General features: G+C 45.8%; 1 protein-coding gene across 2 annotated transcripts; it reads right to left on the bottom strand.

Moving 5' to 3' along the window:
* Positions 1-8402: 8402 nt before the first annotated feature.
* On the bottom strand, positions 8403-25272 carry PARK7 (Parkinsonism associated deglycase). 2 transcript variants are annotated; one of them, XM_005892693.3, is made up of 7 exons: positions 25116-25272; positions 24067-24229; positions 22403-22504; positions 20523-20582; positions 19592-19661; positions 14698-14784; positions 8403-8785 (listed from the first exon to the last, which is right to left on the bottom strand). In XM_005892693.3, exons 2-7 carry the CDS (start codon positions 24154-24156, stop codon positions 8625-8627), a joined length of 570 nt encoding a protein of 189 aa, XP_005892755.1. In that variant the 5' UTR covers positions 24157-24229; positions 25116-25272; the 3' UTR covers positions 8403-8624. The 2 variants fall into 2 exon arrangements, with proteins under 2 accessions (XP_005892755.1, XP_014332773.1); XM_014477287.2 differs by having other exon boundaries at positions 24991-25129.
* Between the last annotated feature and the right edge of the window lie 724 nt (positions 25273-25996).

Below are 25996 nucleotides of genomic sequence, written 5' to 3'. Positions count from 1 at the left end.
GGGAGATTGCAGCTGATCTGGGATTGCAGCTGGCCCAGGACTCGGGGAACCTGAAACAGACCCTGCGGGCCGCAGGAAGCCCAGATGGCGATGCTGATGGCAATGGTGATAATGACGGGATGATGCTGAATCCTTCCTCAGCAGCAGGCCATGTGAGAGCCCTGGCCCTCCTGCCCTAGGCACCTAGAGGCTGGAGCTGGGATTTGTAGGAAGAGGCTAGCAGGGTGTGTCCAGCCCAGATGCTCCTCAGTCCCTTCCTATGCACCTCACTGACTCTGCCCCACATGTGTCTGGGGCAGGGGGCGGGGGTGGTGGAGGTGCAGTGGCCCTGACCTGCAGTAGTAGGTAGCTCCATAGGTGCCCAGGTTCCTGACCGAGGGCTAAGGCAAGGAGGTTTTTTTTTTAAAAATAACTAACTATACTAAAGGAAATCAACCCTGAATATGCGTTGGAAGGACTGATGCTGAAGCTGAAGCTCCAATACTTTTGGCCACCTCACTTGAAAAGGCCCTGATGCTGGGTAAGAGTCAAGGCAAAAAGAGAAGGAGGTGACAGAGGATGAGATGGTTGGATGGCATCACCAACTCAATGGACATGAGTTTGAGCAAACTCTGGGAAGCCTGGCATGCTTCAGTTCATGAGGTCGCAAAGAGTCCGACTGGACTTGGCAATCGAACAACATGAAGTGATTCCTCAGAAAAAAGGAATGTCTTCCTCATTCCTTGGAGAAGCAACAGCCTAGAATATAGAACACATATCCAGACTTTAAGATGATAGTGTTGGTCACACTAAAATCATACTTTACATTTAGTGCTTCACAGTTTAAAAAACGTACTTCCCCCTTTATGGCCGCCTTTGATCCATGGGCAACCTGTAGCACAGGATAAAGAGACGGCTTCTCTTCTTTTTACAAGAGATGATGACAACTTTGCAGGGATATTGGGAGAACTGAGTTGCATGATGTAGTAACAAGCAAGCAAATGTGCTCGGTCACTCAGTTGTATCTGTGATATTTTCCTGGCAAGAATACTGGACGAGTGAAAGTGAAAGTCACTCAGTCGTGTCTGACTCTTTGTAACCCCATGGACTGTATCAGTTCAGTTCAGTTCAGTTGCTCAGTCGTGTCTCACTCTTTGCGACCCCATGAATCGCAGCACACCAGGCCTCCCTGTCTATCACCAACTCCCGGAGTCTACTCATGTCCATAGAGTCGATGATGCCATCCAGCCATCTTATTCTCTGTCGTCCCCTTCTCCTCCTGCCCCCAATCCCTCCCAGCATCAGGGTCTTTTCCAATGAGTCAACTGTATAGTCCATGGAAATCTCCAGGCCAGAATACTGGACTGGGTAGCCTTTCCCTTCTCCAGAGGATCTTTCCAACCCAGGAATCGAACCCAGGTCTCCTGCATTGCAGGTAGATTCTTTACCAGTTGAGCCACAAGGGAAGCCCAAATGAAAGTGAAAGTTGCTCAGTCCTGTCTGACTCTTTGCGACCCAGAGACCCAGTTCTCCAGGCCAGAATACTGGAGTGGGTAGCTTTTCCCCTTCTCCAGCAGATCTTCCCAACCCAGGAATCGAACCAGGGTCTCCTGCATTGCAGGTGGATTCTTTACTAACTGAGCTATCAGGGAAGCCCCAACTAAGCCCCCAGCTGAGCTATCAGGGAAGAATACTGGAGTGGGTTGCTATTTCCCCCTGCAGGGGATTGTCCCAACCCAGGAACTGAACCCATGTCTCCTGTGTCTCCTGCATTGCTGGCAGATTCTTTACCACTGAGCCACCAGGGATGGCATAATGTAGTAGCCAGCCTATAAATAAGTAGAGAAAATTTATCTAAGATGTGATCAGCGAGGGCTTTCCTGGTCATCTAGTGGTTAAGAATCTGCCTGCCAATGCAGGGGACACGGGTTTGATCTTTGGTCCAGGAAGATCTCACACACCGCAGGGCAACTGCTGTGCTGCAGCTACTGAAGCCGAGTACCCTAGAGCCTGTGCTCTGCAACACGGTAAGCCACTGAGATGAGAAGACCAAGCACAGCGATGAAGAGTAGCCCCTACTCTCTATAACTAGAGAAAGCCTGCATGCAGCAACGAAGACCCAGCACAGCCAAAAACAAATAAATAATTTGTTTTTTTAAAAGAGAGATAATCAGTTTAAAAAAAAAAAAAGGACAAAACAGTGACATATGTAAGGATTCCTTTTGTATCAATTGTGAAAGGTTAGAATTGGACATGGAACAACAGACTGGTTCCAAATAGGAAAAGGAGTACATCAAGTCACCCTGCTTATTTAACTTATATGCAGAGTACATCATGAGAAATGCTGGGCTGGAAGAAGCACAAGCTGGACTCAAGATTGCCGGGAGAAATATCAATAACTTCAGATATGCAAATGACACCACCCTTATGGCAGAAAGTGAAGAGGAACTAAAGAGCCTCTTGATGAAAGTGAAAGAGGAGAGTGAAAATGTTGGCTTAAAGCTCAACATTCAGAAAACTAAGATCATGGCATCTGGTCCCATCACTTCATGGGAAATAGATGGGGAAACAGTGTCATATTTTATTTTGGGGGGCTCCAAAATCACTGCAAATGTTGATTGCAACCATGAAATTAAAAGACGCTTACCCCTTGGAAGGTAAGTTATGACCAACCTAAATAGCATATTCAAAAGCAGAGACATGGCAACCCACTCAATTACACTTGCCTGGAAAATCCCATAGATGGAGGAGCCTGGTAGGCTGCAGTCCCTGGGGTCAGTGTGAGTCAGACACGACCGAGCGGCTTAGCTTTCACTTTTCACTTTCATGCATTGGAGAATGAAATGGCAACCCACACCAGTGTTCTTGCCTGGAGAATCCCAGGGACGGGGGAGTCTGATGGGCTGCCATCTATAGGGTCGCACAGAGTCGGACACGACTGAAGTGACTTAGCAGCAGCAGCAGCAGTCAAGGCTATGGTTTTTCCAATGGTCATGTATGGATGTGAGAGTTGGACTGTGAAGAAGACTGAGCGCCGAAGAATTGATGCTTTTGAACTGTGGTGTTGGAGAAGACTCTTGAGAGTCCCTTGGACTACAAGGAGAGCCAACCAGTCCATCCTAAAGGAGATCAGTCCTGGGTGTTCATTGGAAGGACTGATGCTGAAGCTGAAACTCCAATACTTTGGTCACCTGATGCGAAGAGCTGACTCATTGGAAAAGACCCTGATGCTGGGAGGGATTGGGGGCAGGAGGAGAAGGGGATGACAGAGGATGAGATGGCTGGATTGCATCCCCGACTCGATGGACATGATTTTGGGTAAACTCCGGGAGTTGGTGATGGACAGGGAGGCCTGGCGTGCTGCAATTCATGGGGTTGTAGAGTCAGACACGACTGAGCGACTGAACTGAAATGAAGGGCTTCCCTGATGGCTCAGATGGTAAAGAATCTGCCTGCAATGCAGGAGACCTAGGTTAGATCCCTGGGTCAGGAAGATCCCCTGGAGAAGGCAATGGGTACCCACTTAAGTATTCTTGCCTGGAGAATCCCATGGACAAAGGAATCTGGTAGGCTACTCCATGGGGTTGAAAAGAGTCAGTTAGCCATCCAGTCATCCCTGGGCCCTCCCTGCTCTATTCAGCACCTGGGACACAGCCCTTCCTTCATTTTATTCATCAGGCTTTCACTAAGAATCAAAATCACCATCACCAACCCCCTGCGGAAAAGCAGTTTGGCCGTCACTTCCCTAGGGCACCACTGCCTAGGGCCTCAGGGATTGCAGCTTGGCCACATCTGTCCAGTGAAACGGCTGGGAAGGCTGTGGCCCAGAGCTGCTGAGTCAAGGTCTCAGAGCCGCTTCCTGCAAGAGGGATTTGCTCCTTTCAGTCGAGGGGACTGGACTCTGGGTGAGACTTATTTCCAGACCCCAACCCCTCTCTAATTCTACAACCGGCCTTGGGCAGGCACCGGGGATCCCAAAGCCACAAAGGTGAGCATGAAGGAGTTCAGTTCAGTCGCTCAAATCCAGGTCACTTGGAAATGTGGACAGCAGCCCTCCTCAGTCTTTGTGACCCCTTGGACCGCAGCACACCAGACTACCCTGTCCATCACCAACTCCCGGAGCTTGCTGAAACTCATATCCATCGAGTTAGTGATGCCATTCAACCATCTCATCCTCTGTCATCCCCTTCTCCTGCCTTCAATCTTTCCCAGCATTAAGGTCTTTTGCAATGAGTCAGTTCTTTGCATCAGATGGCCAAAGTATTGGAGCTTCAGCATCAGTCCTTCCAATGAATATTCTGGACTGATTTCCTTTAGGATTGACTGGTTTGAATTGATCTCCTTGCAGTCCAAGGGACTCTCAAGAGTCTTCTCCAACACCACAGTTCAAAAGTATCAATTCTTTAGCGCTCCTTAAGGAGCCGCATAAGCTTTCCTTATGGTCCAACTCTCACATCCATACATGACTACTGGAAAAACCATAGCTTTGACTAGACAGACCTTTGTTGGCAAAGTAAAAGTGATTCCCAAAGTGGGGTGACCCTTGAATGAGGAGGAGGTCCAGCTGGATGGACCACACACCTAAATTCTAAGTCTAGATCACTTGGAAATGTGGACAGCACCCCTCCTCAGGTCCCAAGTTCTCTTTCTGGGCATCATGGCCCCCTCCTACCTTTTTTTCCTAGAAGGAGGAGATTAGGTGTGTTTAGTTTAGGAAAGAAGTTGACAGATAGAGAGGGTGGAGGCAGTTAAATGTTATTGATATGCCTAAAGCCAGTAATTCCTGACCTGGCCAGAAAAGGCCCAAGGTTTAGATAAAGCAGATCCTGGAACCCCCACCCCAAACACAGGGGAAAAAAGTCTCCTGGACTCTGATAATTTGAGCCTCTTAAAAATACTCTTTCCCTTTTGTCTACTTGGAATCACCTTTCCTTGCCCCCTTCCTGCAGATCACTCAAATTCCAGGGAGCTGAATCAGAGGTGGGGGTTGCTGGTACAATATGCTTGTGACTTGCAAGAGCTTTGTTGTCTTTTCAAACGAAATAATCAATTTGTTTCCTTTTTCTTTTTTGGCCCCAAGGCATGCAGGATCTCACTCTCCCAACTAGGGACTGAACCCATGCCCTCAGCAGTAGAACTGCAGTCTTAACCCCTGGACTGCCAGGGAAGTACTGCAAGAGTTTTTAAGGTTCACTGTTAATAATGAATAATAAATGTCAGTAATTTGTGACTTTTGACGTAGCAGGTTTTGAGTCTTTCTTCATTGAAAGTATATTTTATAGACCTTTCAAATTCATCGATCTGAACTCCAGAGTCACCAGCCTACCACAAGGGCTCCTTCTCTGGCCAAGGACACAAAGTCTCCACGTGACCTTGTGTTCAAGATGGAATCTCGGAAATGGTTTCCCTCTTACCCACATGTGTGCCCACCTCTGGGGTCCTCATTCTTGCTCCCCATGGGGTCCTCTCTCAACAGAGCCGACTCTGGACCAAGAAGGGTCAAGGCCCTCATCTGACTATTTCCAGTGGCGCCAGCTCCCTCTCCAACCCCACCCCTCAAGCAAGCCCTCCGCAACCCCGTGCTCCACCTCACCCTAGCCGCAGGGCCTTAGCTCTTACAGTTTCTTCTTCCTGGAATGCTCTCAGCAGATACCAGGTCTCCCCCCAGGCCTTTTTTTCAGAGGCCTCTCTACACACCCTGCCGAACAGTCTGTCACTATCTCTTCTCTCTGCTTTTCCACATAGAATGTAGATCTTTTCCTCTCTCCCAACCCCACATATCCATTTTGGATCATAGAAAAAGCAAGAGAATCTCAGAAAAACATCTACTTCTGTTTCATTGACTATGCTAAAGCTTTTGACTGTGTGGATCACAACTGTGGAAAATTCTTCAAGAGATGGGAATACCAGACCACCTTACCTGCCTCCTGAGAAATCTGTATGCAGGTCAAGAAGCAACAGCCAGAACCGGACATGGAACAACGGACTAGTTCCAAATAGGGAAAGGAGTACGTCAAGGCTGTATATTGTCACCCTGCTTATTGAACTTAAATGCAGAGTACATCACGCAAAATGCCAGGCTGGATGAAGCACAAGCTGGAATCAAGATTGCTGGGAGAAATATCAATAAACTCAGATATGCAGAAGACACCACTCTCATGGCAGAAGGCAAAGAGGAACTAAAGAGCTTCTTGATGAAAGTGAAAAGAGCAGAGTGAAAAGCTGGCCTAAAACTCAACATTCAAAAAACAAAGATGATGGAATTCAGTCGCATCACTTAATGGCAAATATATGGGGAAACAATACAAACAGAGACAGACTTTCTTTTCTTGGGCTCCATAATCACTTCAGAAGGCGACTGCAGCCATGAAATTAAAAGATGCTTGCTCCTTAGAAGAAAAGCTATGACAAACCTATGACAAATTAAAAAGCAGAGACCATTACTTTGCTGACAAAGGTCAGTCTAGCGGCTCTGGTTTTTACAGTAGTCATGTATTGATGTGAGAGTTGGACCATAAAGAAGGCTGGGCACTTAAGGATTGATGCTTTCCAAGTGTGGTGTTGGAGAAGACTCTTGAGAGTCCCTTGGACTGCAGGGAGATCAAACCAGTCAATCCTAAAGGAAATCAGTCCAGAATATTCATTGGAAGGACTGATGCTGAAGCTGAAGCTCCGATACTTTGGCCATCTGATGTGAAGAGCCAACTCATTGGAAAAGACCCTGATGCTGGGAAAGACTGAGGGCAGGAGAAAGGGATGACAGAGGATGAGAAGGTTGGATGGCATCACCAACTCAATGGACGAGTTTGAGTAAGCTCCGGGAGTTGATGATGGACAGAGCAGCCTGGAGTGCTGCAGTCCATGGGGTCACAAAGAGTCAGACACAATTGAGCGACTGAACAACTCTACACAGAGGATCTAGGACAGACTGTATCTCCCAATGCTTACTCCAGCCCCAGGATTAGGCTCAGCAGATAGTAGGTGCAGCAATGCTGATAGCTGCTGATGGAGCCAGACCTGCCCTCAGGTCTCAGCTGAAGCCTCAGTGGTCCCCACCCCTCATGAGGTCTCTTCTGTTCCCTCTCCTCACATCCTTGGAGGAGCTGATCAAAACAAGAAGCTCATCAAAACAAGCAGTTATTATCTGCATTTTTAGTAATGAACATCCACCTTGTCTTCTGGTTCAGGGGTCAATCTACAAACTGCAGCCTGAGGGTCCAGCTCTGCTGCTGCCTGGTTTGGTGAAGGGGGTTTTGCTGCACAGCGGTCCTGATGGCTGGCTGTGGATGCTTCTGTGCAGCCTGGTCAGAGCTGAGCAACGGTGATGGAAGCTTGACAGCCCATACACCTTAAGTACTGACCACCTGGCCTGGCCTTTTCAGAAAGTTCACTGATGTCCATGCTGTGCCCAGGAGGAAAGGAAGGATAGCCAACGACGAGACCACCCAGCAACGCACGTTCTCTGTGTTGGGCAGTTTTACTTAATAGCTCAGCCCTCTGCCGTCAGAAGTTCACTTCCATCTCATCAGTCCCTTATAAATGATTCCAACACAAAAGTCAAGGGAATTGACACGTGTTCAGAAGTCCAGGAGCTGTCCTGCTCTAGGTGTAGACAGACCTTGGGTCAAGCCTCATCCTCAGCTTCCTACCTCTCATTCTGGAGCCATGCTAGGGCAGTCCTCCTGAGCACTTGGCAGATAGAACCGCAGCACGCAGGATAGGTCCCAGAACAGAATCCCACTGGCTGACGGGTCTCACCTGGGCTGCGTGGTCAGGTGTGCTGGGCTGACTGGATGGGCCCACGCCCTGGGTTCAACTCACCCACCCCACCTAGGGACCTGGGCATGAAAGAGCTGGGTGCTGTTCCCTGAGGAGGGGGAAACAGGCAAGGCCAGCCTTGAGAGGTTCTCAACTCCCATCTCAGGACTTTTTCTGCAACAGGAGACAAGGAACTGACTTACAAAAATTCACCAGTAAGCCAACTGCGTGGGTATCTTTAATAGCACATTAGGGATACAGTTAGTTAGTGAATCGGAGAGAAGTCACAAGCCTCTTTCGTCTGTTTTATGTGTTTTCACATGCTGTGCGAACCATGTCCCCTGTTCAGTTATTTTAGCAGCTGGATCAACAGTTATGAGCTACCAGTTTTGCTGATGGTTCAGATGGTGAAGAACCTGCCTGCAATGGAGGAGACTGGAGTTCGATCCCTGGGTCAGGAAGATCCCCTGGAGAAGGGCACGGCAACCCACTCCAGTATTCTTGCCTGAAGAATCCCATGGGCAGAGGAGCCAGGCTGGCTTTAGTCCATGAGGTTGCAAAAAGCTGGACATGACTGAACAGTAGTTACGAGCTGCAGACGAAGCTGATACCACTTGGTTTCACACAAGAAAACAGAGACCAGAGAGAAAAGAAGGAACAGGTGGTAGTTTGCTAAATGCCCTATTTATTTTGCAATCAAGGTTCAGAAATGAGGGGATATAACTGGTATCTCTGCATAGCTGTCATGTCAGAGCCACAAATGGATGGGGAGGGAGTGAGGAGGATGGCTTCTCAACACAGTGACCACCCCACCTTTTAAAAGTGAACACAACGAGGCTGGATTACAAATGGCCTGTCTCTCTGACCCATCATCAAGCCTCTCCACTTTAATCTTTAAGAACCAGCGGGGCCTTCACTTGGTCGGCCACCTCCTTGCCAACCAGCACCTCGACGATCTTCAGAGCAAACTCAAAGCTGGTTCCTGGCCCCCGGCTGGTAAGGATCAGGCCATCCTTTTCCACACGGTTCTCGGAGTAGCTGTAATGACCTGGGAAATAAAAACAAAGAAGGGTTACATCCTCGTGGGCTGTAGGACAGCCATGAACACCACTCGACACTTCCATTCCCTTACCACACACTACTGCCTCACAACAATGAAAATACAAACGAGCCAAAATTTTCAAAAAAGCAAAAGCTCACAACACCAACACTGTAGCCAGTCACTCATAACTCTATTAGGCACCCCCAGCTCTCAGAACACAGCAGGACAGAAAGAGAGAGGGTTTCTCTGAATCCCCTTTCCTGCCTAAGCACAGACTGTCCAAAAGGAACGCAGCTATCAGAAATCCCCTCTGGGAAGTTCTATCAATCAGAAGAGAAAACCAGGAGCTGATACTACACCCAGACAAACCTTGTCACAAACTATCATTCCTCCCATCTACTCTTCAAAGGGCCCCTTCATCTTTCTGAAAAGCCAATTACCTTCCCCTGAGAGGCCTGTCTCCCCTTTCCCCATTAAGATGGAATTTAAGCCAGAATTCTAAACCACCTCAGGGAGTTACTCATTTTCCCCTGGGGCTCTTCCATGTAAACATGAGTTCTAGTGCTTAGTTGCTTGGCTGTGTCTGACTCTGCGACCCCATGGCCTGTAGCCTGCCAGGCCTCCGCTGTAGCCCCCACAGCCCCCATGAGGGCTCCTGCATTGGCAGGCGGATTCTTTACCACTAGCACCACCTGGGAAGCCCAAACATCAAGTACACATGTCAAAAGACTTCGTTCTTCTCCAGTCACCTGTCTCCTGTAACAAGGGTCTCAACTAAGAACTCGGAAGGATACAAGGGAAAACTACTTTTCCTTTCCTATAAAATGCTGGAGGAAGGGGGATGTAGGGGAACCAGTGCTGAAGGCAGAAACGACCTGTAATATACAGACCCCCTGGGTGATGCACACTTTCTGCTGCCTCCAAAGCAAATAAGCAGAAACCACGCACAATGTGCCATGGGTGGGGAGAGAGAGGTTCAAGTGGGGAGAAACCTACTTTCTCGTCAGGCACTGCCTGCTTTCGGAGGCCACAGCTGGCTGTATCTTTGCAAATGTAATAAGAAAACAGGCTGCTCCTGTATTCTCATGAAGTAAACACTACCACCTCCGAGGAAATCTGAGGGCTCAAAGCTGGGATTCCCTGAACCACCCTGCACCCTCACATTCCACATCAGACGGTCACCAAATCCTCCCACTGCACAAGCACCAGGCCCGAACTCCTCACATGCAGCAGCACCCCACGTGGCCTGGCCCCGTGACCCCGCAGCTGCCCTGAGGGCCCACTCTCCCGCCTGAAGCTTGCAGCTCTGCTACAGAGGGCACTGTAGTCCTTCCGGCCCTGGAGGAGCTGCCCAGGCTGCTTCCTCTGCCCAGAAAGCTCCTCTCAGAAACACTCCTTTGAATTCAGCATGGACCCCTCTCTCACCAGGCCCCCCAGGTCACTCTATCATGCACCCTCCCAGCACCCAGGAAACCATCTGGCTCCCATTTACCTCTGGTCTGTGCAACGCTGAGCCCTCACCTACCCGTCCAGTCTAGAACGCTAATGGCACCAGGGAGGTACTCCCAAGTGTCAGGTGAAGGAAAGATCGAATGAACACTCCCTGCCTGCTGCCTCAATGCAGGACCTCTGCGTGCAGAGACCCCCTTCCTCCTGCCTTTCCCTCCACTCTCAGCACCACCAAACAGGGGACGTTCCACAGTGCAAACCAGAGCATACCCAGGTGCCCCCCATGAGAAGCCTTCACCAATTTCTCTGGCACCTTGAAGTGACCCTCAACTCCACATCATGGTACACAAGCCCTGAGGCCCAGCCTGTGCACAAAGACAGGGCAGAAAGAAGCAGAGGGGAGACAAAGAAGAACCCACGGGAGTAAACAGCGACCTGGATGGGACAGAGGCCACGGTGAGGACATGGAGGCCCGAGGTGTGTCTTGGAGATAAAATGCCAAGACCTTGCAGAGGGACTGGACGTGGGGAGACACCAATGAGGACTCCTGGCTGCCTGGCTGCCTGGTGACACTGCTCAATGACAGGACATGATGGACTAATAGATTCAGGGCCAGGGTCAAAAGCCCACACGGGTCCTCTATGCAATCCTGCCCCATCTGATCCCTGCAGTCCCTGCTGCTGGGCCTGCAGCACTGCACGACCTCTGCCCCCTCCCCCTCTGAGGAGCCCCGAGAACATGGCTTGATCTTGTCCCCTTCTCTGTCTCCAGAGCCCAAAGAGCTCAGGAAATGCTTGTCTGATGCTTACACAGAACAGTGCACCTGAGCAAGATGCTCCCGCTGCACCAGCAAGCTTTAGACACCGTGTCCTTATGAACCCGTCCTTTCCCAGGGATGAACACCACTGCCCTGCTTCAGGGCTTCCTCTCATTACAAATCAAGTCACCAGTGAAACAACTGACAACAGTCCGGGAGCGCTCTCCCAGTTACCCTTCTACAGAAGAAAAGGGGATCCCTGGTCTGCAGGGGAGTGGTTTTCCTAAGCTAACCTCATCTACTGTTGGTTAGAGATCATCCCAAGCGCTGAAGTAGAGAACCCGGAGCCGAGATGGACACCAAGACACAGGCAGTGAAGGCAAGGCTCTGAATGATTCAGGTAACAACCTCTTTGTGGGTAAAATACTACACATACGGATTACACAGGTTAAAAATGTTTAAAAATTCCGGTTCTTCTCAAAAATCTCAGTCAGGAAGAGCTAAAGGTCTGCTTACAGACCACCTCCACCTAGCGGTAAAGACGGAGAAAAACGACACCCGCATGCCAGTCCATTCCTGGTCAACCTGCAGGAGGTGTTCATTCCTTTTTACCTTTAAGCAAACACCCCAAAGCCTCTCTCAAAGCCCAGAGATGAAGCAACGGGGGAGGCTAGGGGCCACAGGGTAGTAACCAACAGCCGCTTTCACCTGCACACCCTCACCTTCGTGGTCTGGGAGCCCCAGAGACACGGTGGCCCAGACAGCCCTAGATCATTACTATCCAGCCCTTCCAAGAAAAGCCACTGACCCCTGAGCACATCAGCTCAGGTATCAGTCTGCCAGATTCAAACCTCAGTCTGCTAGTTAGCAGCTGTCTGACCTCCCTGTTTTTCTCTTCTGTAAAATGGGCATGATGCCAACCCCAACAGATTGAGCCCTGGCGATAGCGGTCCGTCCGCTCTGCATCCCCAGCACTCAGCCAGAGCCAGGCAGAGTCAGGCACTGACTGGTGGGCCCTCTGACACAGCTTCAGTGACCCACAGACGTCCAGGTGTGTCACACACACTGCCTCATGGAGCCCGTCAACAGCCCCGAGAGGCAGGAGCTACCTATGGTCCTCCTCAGGTGACAGATGGGGAAAATAAGGCCCAGCGAGGTTACAGGACCAGCCCTTGGGGGCAGGGAGGGGTGGGGCTGGAGCCACATTGGAGTCATCTGCTCCGGAGTCCCTGCTCGTCCCTGGGAGCCGGCATCCAACCACTCAGTAAACCACACAAATGAGAACTGAACAAATCTTTGAAGTCACCCCTTCTTTATTTTAAAGCTGAGAAATGGAAACACTCTGTCCTTCAGATTGGATGGCTTATGTAAGTAAAAAATGTCACACTGCTCTTAATTTGAAGTTCACGATGAGGACAAGCAGAAGGGCCTCCTCACCCAGGAAGTGATTACAGCTCCACTTCTCAGAATGCAGACACTGCAAATGTCTTTTTCTTTCAAGAGGCCTTGCTGACTGAACCCAACGCCTGGTGACTTCAGTGTGTGTGGGCCTCATGTGGACAGACACGGGGCCCCAGTTCCGGACCAACTCAGGCAAGCGGCCTGTTCCTTCGTCGGTGAAGCCCATACGTGCCTTACTGGGTACCTGGGCTGCCAGGCTCGAGATAACACATGTGAACGTGCCCTGTAAGTGCCCAAGAGTCAACAATCTCATATTCTTCTATTTCTGATCAGCCTCGTCTTCCTGAGGTGTTACGAGGAAAGAGCCACAAAGATACATGAGCAGATAACGGGGAACATGTTCCACTCATTTCTTCCTTCTCACGAGTCGTTACTGCTAAAGGAAGCCTGATTCTGCTCTTTCTGACCCTCCAAAACCCCATTAGCTCCAAGTAAACTAAACCCCTAAATTAAAAATTGCCCAGAAGTCAGAGCCTTAAAAAAAAAAAAAATTTTCACATAGAAGGTTTTATTGACAATTTATCTTTCTATCAACCAGAAAACAACTATAGATTTTTCAAAAAAGACATCACTACTACCTTGGATCAAATCTAAGAATATGCAGAATGTCCAACACCAAGAGTGAACCCTAAGGTAAACTATGGACTTTGGGTGGTGATGACGTGTCAGTGTAGGTTCATCGACTGTTACAAAGGTACCGTCTTGGGGGGAAAGGAAGCGGATGGGGAGGGAGGTGGGGATGGGGGCACACAGGGTTTATGGAAACTCTGTACTCTTTGCTTAATTTTGCTGTGAACCTAACACTCCTTTAAAACATAAGGTCTGTTGGTTTACAAGGCAGTAAAATGAAAACTGCATCACTTTACTTTCCTATGAAAGGATGAACGAAGAAAGAACATGGACTTCCCTACTTTTAGTTCAGAGGAAGTCCAGAGCAGAACTGATACAGCGAGAAAATCTATCAGTGGCACAGCTATTTTCAAATCTGCTCTTGACATTATCAGTCTTTTGATGTAGCCACTGGCTGCTGGTTAGCGGGTGTTTTAAATGGAGCTGGTCACCCAGTCTCCCCACTGGTAAAATGCCAGTTGAGCCACTTATGATTTCCAAGTGGGAATTTCTGATTCCCTTGCACATATCCACACCCAGTGTGACGTCCCTTTCTCTATACAGGTTTTGGTCTCTGCTCCCTTTGATATGCACGCCAGGCACAGGTGGCAGAGGAAGACACTTCCTGGCTGGTGCTCTGAACCACACACCAAGAAGCACTGTTTCTGAGGCAGCATCCATCGTGACACAGCTGCACATCCAGGTCACAGTGACCCTGCTGTGCCCCTAACTATACACTGCCTCATCATTTGAAATTTGATGCATTTTTAAATTTGGTGCACATGTCTTTGCAAGATATTAACTCCTGGAGGGCAGAGACAACGACATGCGTTTTTAAAAACATAACCTCCAAGTACCAAGTAACATTAGAGAAATGATAAGTTAGGGGAAAAGAAAGGTATAATGTTAGGTTTGAAAAGCAAGCTGCAGAACATATTTAGTAGCTCTCATTTGAGTAAAAACATTAAACTACAAAGGATAATGAGTATGTACAGAGAAAATTCTAGACTTACACAGGAAACCTAACAGAAGTTACCTCTGAAAAGTAGAAAGGAGGTAGGGAAGTCAGAGAGAAGCGAATCATCTACCTTTATTTCATTCCTTTCTGTACTGCTTGTTTTGTTTTTTTTTCTTTTTTTACCATGAATAGAAAATTGTTTTTATAAAAATAAATGCATAAAAGTTAAATGTCTGGCTGATATTAATATTTACAAAGGAACCTGTGAATGAAGGAGCAGGCCTCCTCTGCAGGAAGGGAGCAATGTCCATTTTACTCTGGACTGTGGGCAAAAGGGCACCCTCTGAAATTGCCACCAAGGTTTAAATTTTATCCTCAGACTGCTGGCAAAGTATTTAGCAAACTAGTTAAACTGGCATTTGCAACCACTTCAATCTGTGACCACAAGGAACCCGGCTGGCCTTTGGCTCAGCCCCTGTACCCTGTTAGGCAACCTGCACACAGAGACTTACCCCATTAGCCGGTCTTTCTCATTAAAACACTTGCAAAGAAAGTGAGGAACACATCACAACCCAACCCACAGAGAACCCCTATGTACAAAATATCTTCCAAGTGGGAGACAACATCACACCACAGCTTTCTGAGTAGGTCTTTCTGCACGTTAGAACGTAAGCATGTACTTACTTCCGTTCATCATTTTGTCTTTAGCAAGTGGGTGTGTTGTAACTTTGCTTCCAAAACCTATTTCATGAGCCAGCAGAGCTGTAGGACCTAAAAAGATGAATAAAGAGATTTAAGTGTGTACACAGAAAAACCCATGTTTTAAAAACTGCAGCAACAAGAGCATTCTTTGAATCAGGGGGCTCTTACCTAAAAATATGATTCTGAAACTAAACACTTACTAGTATGAGAGGTAAAGCATGTTTATAATCAACCATCTGCAGAACATGTGTGGCAAAAATGTACAAACTCAAAACACTTCAATAACCACTTAATCAGAAAGATTTACCTCTATACCTAAGGAGCAAACAGATAAACCAACCATGCCCCCTCAAGGAACAGGTTGCAAGTGTACCAGGGGTACAAAGAATGGGAGACCATCAAGGGTTAAATGTCTTGCCTCTTTGCAAATGGAAGACTTAGTTATATATTGAACGCAACCAGCATGCTCTGAACCTCTGGGCTTGACTGCTATTTCATGGACTAATTTTACTTTTCTACTTGAAAATGAAAGATAAGCACTCACCCATCTACCCAAATGTATCAGGTGGCATATATTAAATGAATATATTAAACTGAATGTGACATTTTCCCAGCCCCACAGGAGACAGCCATGAAATGCCTACATGGCTGAGACACAGAGGCGCTGGCGTTTCTTTTTACAACCACGCACTGAAGAGAAGAGTACAGCACAAATGTCCACTGTGGTCCTCTACACTGTCTCTCTTAAAATGAAGGTTAAAAAAAAAAAATGCAGGTGCCAACTTGAGACTTTAATGAGTGGTCAACTTTACTGATAAATCATTTTGTAACAATTCTCAAATAGAGACTAAAATCAGAAAGATTTCTTACTTTTTGTTATTTTAAATCTATTTTTTTAAAAAAAGGAGTCCCTCTACCTTTTTTCTCTAAGTCACCAAAAATTAAAAAAAACAAAAACTTACTAACACCTCATGTCAAACCTAAAAAACTCCAGAAGAACACTGTGACCTTCTAAATGGTTAGGGCACTTCAGCTAAGGTCCCAAGACAGACTCGCGCACTTTTAGCTCCAGCAAACCCAAGCACTTGCTCTTCTGACCTTTCATATTTCAACACGGTTCCAAGGAAAAAGTAGTTACATAAACAGACCTACGGGCAACTCAAGATCTTAGCAGCTACTAACAGGAAGATGGAACAAGTATCATCTAATTACATAAGCTGTCAGTCTAACATCAAGTGTCGGTTTTAGACCAAGTCCTCATTTATAACTTACATCAAAAGTCTCTTAAACATGCCTGATGTCGCCTCCCTCCTTACTTGTATTCTGTATATAAGAGCTGTGTTTGGAAGCAAATTTTAAAAGTCTGTCATAATTATCACTCAATTTTATTTGAATGGATTCATTATCTTTCTTATTTTGTGAGATTTTAAGAAACAATCATTTTCTCCAGTACATTTTAGAGCAAATTTCAAGAGATGATGGATCATACTTGAGGACAGTGGTCATACGGTGAGTTAGGAATTTTTAGGTTGCTCCCTCCAGGTGATAAAATTGTTACCTATAATGATGTTAATAAATGTATGGTAAATTCAAAATTATGGCTTTCTGGGCATGAGAATCCTAGTTGGGGGCTTCCCTGGTGGCTCAGGGGTAAGGACTCCACCTACCACTTCAGGAGGCACAGGTTCCATCCCAGATCTGGGAAGATCCGACATGCCACAGAGCAGCTGAGTCAGTGCACAACTACTGAGCCTGTGCTCTAGAGCCCGAGAACCACAACTACCGAGCCCACGTGAGTCCACATGCCCAATTACTGAAGCCCAGGGCCTGTGCTCCACAACAAGAGAAGCCACCGCAATAAGAAGCCTGTGTACCACAACCGAGACTAGTCCCTGCTCTCTTCAACTAGAGAAAAGGTTGTACAGCAATGAAGACCCAGCACACAGTCAAAAGTAAATAAATTATATATCTATAAATACATAAGGGTCCAGCTCTGCGCTGGGAGCAGAGGGCACAGTGGACAGAATCACCCCAGGAGGACCAGAGGGAAAGTCAACAGCGCCACCATGTGGTTACTTATGGAAAGGGTCCTAGCCTCTCCAGGCGTCCCAGAGCTTGAGCCTGTACCTGGAGCCCAGCACCTGCCAACTGGCTTCCATACCCCTCACGCCTCCCCCTCTCCCCTAATCTCATTTTATTTCTCCAGAAAGCCTCCCTTCCAGGTTCTTTCTCTCGCTTTCACTCAGTATTAGGGGTTAAGCTAACATTCCTTCAGTTCAGTAAACTGTTCCCAACCCCTAAGTGTAAGCTTCATCTTGTTCTCATCTACTGATTGAAACATCTGAATCTCTGCCATTGCTCATTCCAATCTCTCCTCAACACACGATCACACTTCTCTGGTCTTCTGCAGCACCCAGCAGAGCAGTGCAGGACATTCAACCAGACGACGTTACCAGCGCCGTTTACTTTACAGCATGGATGTAAATGATAAGGGCTGCATGCCTTGACAGCCTGGGAGTCGATCCTGCCTCAGCACAACACTGGGAACCAGAAGCAGCTCAGGATTCTGCTACTTCAGTGACACAAAATGACAAACTGACATGTGATTTTTTACTTTCAGCCGTCCTAAGGGAACAAACCCAACGCAAACCCTTCCTTTTTTTTTGGTCTAAGCACTAAGCACAAAGAATGCGACAGAGGTGAGGGGTCAGCATGTGGGGTGGGGTGGGGTGAGGTGGGGTGAGGGTGGACTGGACTAAGTCCATATTCAACTAATACCACCTATGTCCTCCTCCTCCTTAGTATCTTCTGCTTCTGTTAGGTCCATACTGTTTTTGTCCTTTATTATGGCCATCTTTGCATGAAATGTTCCCTTGGTGTCGCTAATCTTCTTGAAGAGCTCTCTAGAAGAAAAGCTAATACCAACCTAGACAGCATATTAAAAAGCACAGACATTACTTTGCTGACAAAGGTCCATCTAGTCAAAGCTATGGTTTTTCCAGTAGTCATATATGGATGTGAGAGTTGGACCATAAAGAAAGCTGAGTGCTGAAGAACTGATGCTTTTGAACTGTGATGTTGGAGAAGACTCTTGAGAGTCCCTTGGACAGTAAACCAGTCAATCCTAAAGGAAATCAGTCCTAAATATTTACTGGAAAGACTGATGCTGAAGCTGAAACTCCAATACTTTGGTCACCTGCTGCAAAGAACTGACTCACTGGAAAAGACCCTGATGCTGGGAAAGATTGAAGGCAGAAGAAGGGAACAACAGAGGATGAGATGGTTGGATGGCATCATCGACTCAATGGACATGACTGAGTTGGAGCAAGCTCTGGGAGCTGGTAATGAACAGGGAAGACTGGCGTGCTAGAGTCCATGGGGTCGCGAAGATACGGACATGACTGAGTGACTGAACTAACTGATGTCTTCCTCCTTAAGGAGCAGTGCAGCTACTTGGGCTTCAGTGTCTTTTAGCAAAGAAATCCTTAAGCCACAAGGGCAGGTCAGAGGTCAGTACTGACTGGAACCCAAAGACAAGGACTGCCAGGTGGATGCCCCTCAGTCCTTCCTGGTCTCTTACTTGGGGGTTCTCAAACACTCAAGTCTTAGGGTCCCTTCAGCTATTAGTGTGAGTTATATTTATCAGTAACTGCCATGCCAGAAATTAAATCTTGAAAGGTTTATGAGCTAAGAACACTCAGCACACAAGCCATGCCTGAATGATGCCACTGTCATTCTCTGATGTAATTCCTATGAGAATTAAAAGTAAAAAGGCAAATAATGTGTGAGCAGTATCTGCTCTGCCCTTACAAACCCTCTGGAAAGACTGTGAGAACGACTGCTCTAAGGCACAGTCCCCAGACCCCCAGCCTATGACTATGATCTCTTTTAAAAAGTCTACCGTATTGAACAAAATATCGTGTCATTTTGTCTAACCATCCATTCATTTGCTTATCTGTTCTCTTGATAAAACATTTAATGAAGACCTATGAATAAGGAAAGCGAAAGTGAAGTCGCTCAATCGTGTCCGACTCTTTGTGACCCCATGGACACCAGGCTTCTCCGTCCATGGGATTTTCTAGGCAAAAGTACTGGAGTGGGTTGCCATTTCCTTCTCCAGAGACTTCCCGACCCAGGGATCGAACCCAGGTCTCCCGCATTGTAGACAGACGCTTTACCATCTGAGCCACAGGCACCTGCCAAAATTACACTATGAAAAAAATGGAAGATGGTGGAATATCATCTATTAGAGCAAAAAGAATGGACTTTAAAATGGTATCAAAAACCAAAGGACTGATATTACTAGGTCTCAAAGATGTGAGGACCCCTGCAAAGCACCACCATCCTTACTCTGAATCATGTGGCAGAGAACATACAGTACCTCAGACTTGGAGCTGAACACTGAGGATCAGGTGGGAAGCCCCCGGGGCAAGCTCAGGGCAGATCTGTGATTGTTAACGCTGGTCTGATTCTTGCTGACCTTGTCCTGGCAGAAGTCCTCTCTGGCACTGGGACTGGCTGTAACAACTGTTTATTGAATTCCAGAGGGGCCTTGCTTTCCTCCAGGTCCATCATACATAGAAAACAATAGGTTCCACAAAATGCACACCAAAGGCAGGGAGAGGCAGAAAACGGAGTAACTGCAGTCACTTCTGACATGATACCAACCTCATGCCCCCAACTAAACACACTGACACAGAAGCCCTTCATGCTTCAGGAAGTGGAAGAAGTACTGGGAACACAACCTTGTACTCAAAGACAACCCTGTCATGTGTATTTTGAAGCAAGCTGCTGCAATTCATGGGGTCACAAGAGTCGGACACGACTGAGCAACTGAACTGAAGACACCCTTGGACAGGGGCCGGCCTGAGGTTACCTGCACAGATGGCAGCGATGAGGCCCTTCCTCTTCTCTTGTTCCTTCAGTATCTCCTTCACAGCAGCGGACTAGTCAGAGAACCAAAGTACATCAAGCTGTCATTAAGCCGCAGCCAATCTCGGCTAGAAACTTTGGTAGAATCTGGTTTTAGCTTAACCACAACAACTTCCATCTGTTTTTCAACAACATTGCTAAATCCTCAATATGAAAACTATCAAATTCATAGTGTTTCTACAGGCTTAAACCCAACCACAACGTTTATATAGAAAAGGGTACCCTCTCCTTAAAGATGTTTAAAGATAAGATGAGAAAACTATTTCCCTTGGGCATGCTAACCTTTGCCATCTTGTACTCTAGGGATACAGCAAAGAGGAAAGGTGCTGTTTGGGCTTTTTTTTCAGATAGCAAAGTGAGGAGAGTGCCCCAAGGTCCCAAATGACTGACTTGACCTGGTTCATGAGTTTCTGTCTCATGAAGCCCCTGACTCTCTCATCTCCTTTTCTCTTCCCTCCTGCAGGCTGATGCTTGACATAACAGAAGAAACAGTGGCTTCCTTTATACCATTTCTCATTCAAGCTGGCAGCTCTAGGCCCCTGCAATCTCCCTCACTCCAATGGCTGAATAGACAGCCAACCTCTTACCTTTCAATGCTTAACCCTTCACAAGCACAAAATAAATCATTCTGTTGCTATTGGAGGGGGGCAGTAATCTTACATTTGGACTCTATTCACAGAATCTATTCACAACTGTTCCACCAATTCTGCTTACTTCTACAGTAGATGTTATTAGAAATGACTTTTTAAAAAATTAAGCTGGAACACCGTTTTGTTCATCTTTTCCTATTCTATTCATAGCCTCCTTCCTGAAATATTTTAATAACAAAAACAACAGAATACAAGATGTTGGAATACTCTCTTTACATACTTTACCTCGGATAAATTCTGTGCACCCAGATTACCTCCTGGAAGAACCACCACATCATAAGGTCCCTGTAACAGTTTAAAAAATAAGAAAAGTGAAAATGTTTTATTTGAAATGTGCATTAAACAGTAACACATTCATATGTTAAATATGGTCACAGCAAAAATATTGTTCATAGAGAAAGTTAAATAAATCAAAGTGTTTCTCTACAATGGACTACTGTAACTAGCCAACAATGCAGAAAACCTCCATATACTAGTAACACGAAATGATGTCTGTGCTGCAGAATTCCAGGTGTAGCATGATCTCATTCTTGTAAAAACAATAAATGTACGTGAATGCATATGTGTGTGTCTACACACAAACACCACCCCCCCCCACATACATGTGTACAGTATAGATACTCATGGACAAAGGAAACTGCCAACTGATGCAGGGAGCAAGGAAGGGAAGAATAAGAAAGGGACATTAACAGTAACACGTGACTTTGTGTTTGTCTACATTGTATGGATTATTTTTCAACAAGAATGTACACAGTAATAAATTTAAAAAAACGCTAGAAGGCACAAAAGAATGTTTTAACCTTAAGTAAAATGGAACTTGGGGTATTAAAAAAAATGACACAATATTTTATTATCTCAGATACTAAAACACCCTAGAAATCTAATGATTTCAAACTTGCTTAAATTATGAAATAGAAATTGATTTAATACAGTATCTTAAAATGTTAAAAAAGTTTTTAAAAAAATTTAGTCATTAAGCAAACAAAATGAAAAATACATTTTTACTCCAACATATACTATTTAGTTACTTTTAAAGACTATGAAATGTCCTATGTTGTTTCAAAGCCAAGCAAAACTTAAAATCTGTGAAGTATGAAAATTTCTTTCACTCCATTTAGAAACTGAACAATAAACAGACACAAAATGTAACGACTATTCCAGAACACCCAGACCCTACAGGACAAAAAAGAACAGGGAAGAAACACTTACTGCTACTCTCTCATTTCTAACCTCCTATTTAGAGATCCAACAACTACAAAATATCAACATTCTTAAACTTCACAATCTAGCACTGAGATATGTGAATTTATCAGAGAGGAATACATTTTTCTATGCTTTTGAGGAGAGCCAGGCACAGGGAATTCTACGCCCAGGCTCCTCATAGCACAGAAAAGCTGTCATGGGTGGTGATCTGCCCCATCCCTGCTCTAAGAGGGTGCACCCCACACTTCTATCACATTGGCCCCCGAAGCCTGAGCCCCGTGAAAGCGCAGGCTCAAGTGGCTGGTATGTGTGGGCAGGCATGCTTCTGAGGAAAGGGACCACAGCTCTTGACGGATTCCCAAAAGCGTTGGTCCCCCATAAAAGGAAAAACCTCAATTCTGAAGATACTGAAAAAATGACACAATTTAAGGAGAACTCACTCCTCCTTTAATCCAACCACAAATCAAGTATGAGTTGTTCCGTGTAAAATGAATCACATAACCCCACATCTGTGTCACTGATAAAGGAAAGATAAGAAACAGCTTTCGAATAAAGGGTAAGAAATGAATGGGAAATGTGCAGGTGACTCTCATACTAAATAATGTAGTTACAGAAGGAGGCAAGGCTGCCTGTATGAGCCAGAACACTAGTGATGGTGTCCCACCCATCCACCCACACCAAACACATGAGGTCAGGGACCTGCCAGGTTCTGAGGATACAGAGTGGAAAAAGGCAAAGTTCTCCACTCCCCAGGACTTAATTTAGTGCTGAAGACCTCTAAGCAAAGTAACTTTCTTAAAATAAGTCTGTGCTAATGACAGTTTTAGATGTAGTTAAGACAGAGTTCAAGAAACTGATAAAGAAGCGGTAGGAAGGAACGATTCCAAATCTAGAGAACAAACCTCTTTTTTTGCATCTTCCAGACTGGCATCAGGACAAATGACAACATCTCGGCTACACTGTACCGGGTCTTTTCCAGCCAGACCTGCAACGGTGACCTTAATCTAAGAGGAAGACGTCATCATGATATTTAAGAACACTGAACATAAATTTAGAGTAACATTTTCACAACTGGCCTGTGTTTTAAAATAACCTGGCAGGAAATACTGCAACAAAACCATGCTGACTTTAGGCTATTAAGTTGGCTAAATATATTTAACCACTAATCTGTCCCAGTTTGTCTGACAGTATGAATTAAAGATGCTGTCCCAGTACCCATCTGCTTAGCCTCCTTTCTTTTACAAGTGTTAATAAATCATATGATCATCCTATCGATAAAACACCTTGCAAAGTTGCTGTTGCCATTTAATCCTCCTGGTATTTTCATAAGGTAGAAATGCAAGTTAAGACAATGAAATACTACTCCACTGCCCTGCAAAAATTCACAAAGCTGACAATACTGAGAACAATAGGAATTTTTCTCACTGCTGGTGGGCCCAAATATCAGTACTTTGGAGAGTCACTTGACAAAATCTAGTAACATCATATATGCAAGTAGTAATTCCTTTTAGGCTCAGAGCCTAGAAAAACTTTCATATCTTTAAACAAGAAAAACCTGCACAAGAATATTACAAATGTTCAGCTATAAGATAAATAAGGATTAGAAACTAACGTACAACAGGATAGGTACAATTAATACTGTTATGTTTAATATGCAAAAGTTTTTAAGAGTAATTCCTAAGAGTCCTCATGATAGGAAAAAAATATTTTTCTTTTACGTCTTTACTTTTGTATTGATACAAGATGATGGATATTCACTAAACTTATTGTGGTCATCATTTCATGATATATTTAAGTATGCTGTACACCTTAAACTTACACAATGCTATATGTTGATTATATCTCAATAAAACCAGAACGACCAAAAAAAAAGTATTACAGCACTATAATGCTGTAAAACAATGCAATAGAGGAATGGAGACTGGGCATATTCCCATAGTGCAATATTAAGCAGCAGTTTTAAATAAACCGCATCTACATTCTTTACTACAATGTGATTAGTTCACTTATTTAAATACTTGATTCATTCACTGACTGCTTCTCTGCCTGTTTCTTCAACTGTAACAAGAGGTTGGCAATAACTCTTAGGGTGGTTTTAACGTTTTAAAAACTAGTATAAGTGCTTAGAATGGTATCCACCATTCAGTAAAGGCTACTTAAGCATTCACTATGGTTATGTGGGCATATAAAGGTTTATAATGCAGATATGCAGAGTGAGAACCACAGTCTAATGTTACTTTAGACATGCTTGGGCTGGATTCACATCACTGTGAGGAGAGCAGCTATTTCTGGGGCCAGAAAGGGAATTGAATTAGGGAAATAAAGAGAGCTTTGCAATGTTTATTCCTTTAAAACATTTGTATCTTCAAAAAACAAGTCTGAAAAAAATATAGTAAAATGTTAACTATTAAGTTGCAGACAAGTAATTATTACACAGCCTCTGTACTGTTGCGTATGTTTGAAATATTTCACAAAGAACATTCAACACTACTTTATCCAAAATTACTTATAAGAATTCAAAAATGCTTTCAAACGGAGGAGGGCTAAAAAACTTTGAGGGACTTACTCCAGCTCGTCTCATGACATCTACAGGGATAACCGTCTCCATTTCCTCTGCTCCTTTAGCCAGGATGACTAGAGCTCTTTTTGAAGCCATTTTTACGTTGTATTTATTAAAGACTCAATTAAAACAAGATTTTCAAGAAACTTTCACTGCAACCGTAGAAGACCTAAAAACAAGATTAAGGAACACTTTTAAGCAGAGTAACCAAGTGCTTCCCAGGGAAAAGATTTTGATAGGCAAACACAATAAAACAGCATTTTTGGTTAATATTGACTTAGAACTTCAGTTCCTGTTTTTTTGAGATGACATCACAGCAAGATTGCCAACACGTTGGTTAATGTTCAGATTTCATCACGTTTATAAAAATCTAATTTCTAATATATTGTAAATGAAGCTTTCCAAGACCTAAGCACATAAGCCTTCCATTTCACACAATTCAGGGAGAGGGAAATACAAAGCCGCCTTTTTTCAAGTACTATTTCACATAGAAAAGGCTGAACTTCATGGATAAAAAAAGAAATACTGTCTTTAGCAATTACCCCCTGAGATTTTTGGAGGGGATTTTATTTTTTAGTTCCAGTAACTGCACTAAATTTTCGGGGGCGGTTAACAGTGTTACATATTTGAACACGCTTTAAAAAAAAAAAAAAAAAAAAAACGGAGAAAAATGGTAATTCCCCCACGCTACACTCAATCCTGATAGATTCTTCGCACTTAGCTCTCTCGTAAACGACAGCCGCTATGCCGGGGTCTGAATCGCTGTTAGCCTATTTTTCTGGACTTTGTTTCCCATGCATCACAGATTTTAGTAAACGATGTCAACAAACAACATTAACTAGCTCCAAGCTGGTGCGATGTTATGCACGCAAATTCTAGAAGCTTCAGCGTTGCTACTACGCTGGCGAGCGAACGGCGCCCTCTGCGAACCCTGGGAGACCGCCTCCTCCTCAGACGCGGCCGGGTCCGCGCCGCTTCGGGGACCCTCTACTGGTCCAGCGGGCGGCCCGTGCCCCGACGGCCTGAGCTTGCGCCGCGCTCCCCATGGCCCAGACCTGAACCTCGCCTCTCTTCCCACAGCCAGCCAGCCTCGGCCCGTTCCGTCAGCAATTCTGCGCCAGTGACGACTGGGCCAGTACCGCACTAAACCGGGACGCACGCAAGCACGCACGCCGGCACGCACGCGCGCCGTCAGGCTTGGCCTTCAGCCCCGCACTGCGCAGGCGCGCGCCGCCCTGCGTGGCTCCTCAGCCCCGCACTGCGCAGACCCACGTGGCTCGCCTCGCGTGATGTCATATCCGGCCGAACTCACCTTGGGGAACGTGCGGTACCTCCTGCCCTTCTGCGTGTAGATTGTACGCCTAGGCTTGATTCCATTTGAAACAACAAGCGAAAGCGGAGTCTTCTAAACTCACGCATTCTCCCTTAATCTCCCGCATCCGAGGGACGACCCAGCGTGCCCCCAGCGCGCGCTGAATTTAACCCGTTTTTCATGCCTGCAAGCCAGACGTTTTTCTCTGTGCTCGTCTGGAGAGCCGCGTGGGTTTGCTTTAAACCCGCATTTTCACAAAATAAAATAGTTCCTTCTTGCTTCCTCTGTGCCCTCGGGGCTTTCTTTGCATTGTTCTGTTTCTTGGCGCGCGTTGTCCAGTCACCTCCACTCTTTTATGACTCTTTAAGGTCCCCCTAGTTTCTCTGTGACTGATTTGGCTAGTGGCTAATTTCACGTGTATTTGGTTCTCATAATAGTATTTTTAATAGAGTTTAATACTGCATCCACAGGATTTGAATAGGAGCTGAACACCGAAGTCAGGGACACTAGATTGGGTTTCAGACCAGTTTTTTTTTGTTTTCTAGTGCATAATGTGGAGAAGGAAATGGCAACCCACTCCAGTGTTCTTGCCTGGAGAATCCCAGGGACTGGGGAGCCTGGTGG

Source organism: Bos mutus, chromosome 16, assembly GCF_027580195.1.
Source record: "Bos mutus isolate GX-2022 chromosome 16, NWIPB_WYAK_1.1, whole genome shotgun sequence".
Classification (NCBI taxonomy): domain Eukaryota; kingdom Metazoa; phylum Chordata; class Mammalia; order Artiodactyla; family Bovidae; genus Bos; species Bos mutus.
This window is presented reverse-complemented; position numbering and strand designations above follow the sequence as displayed.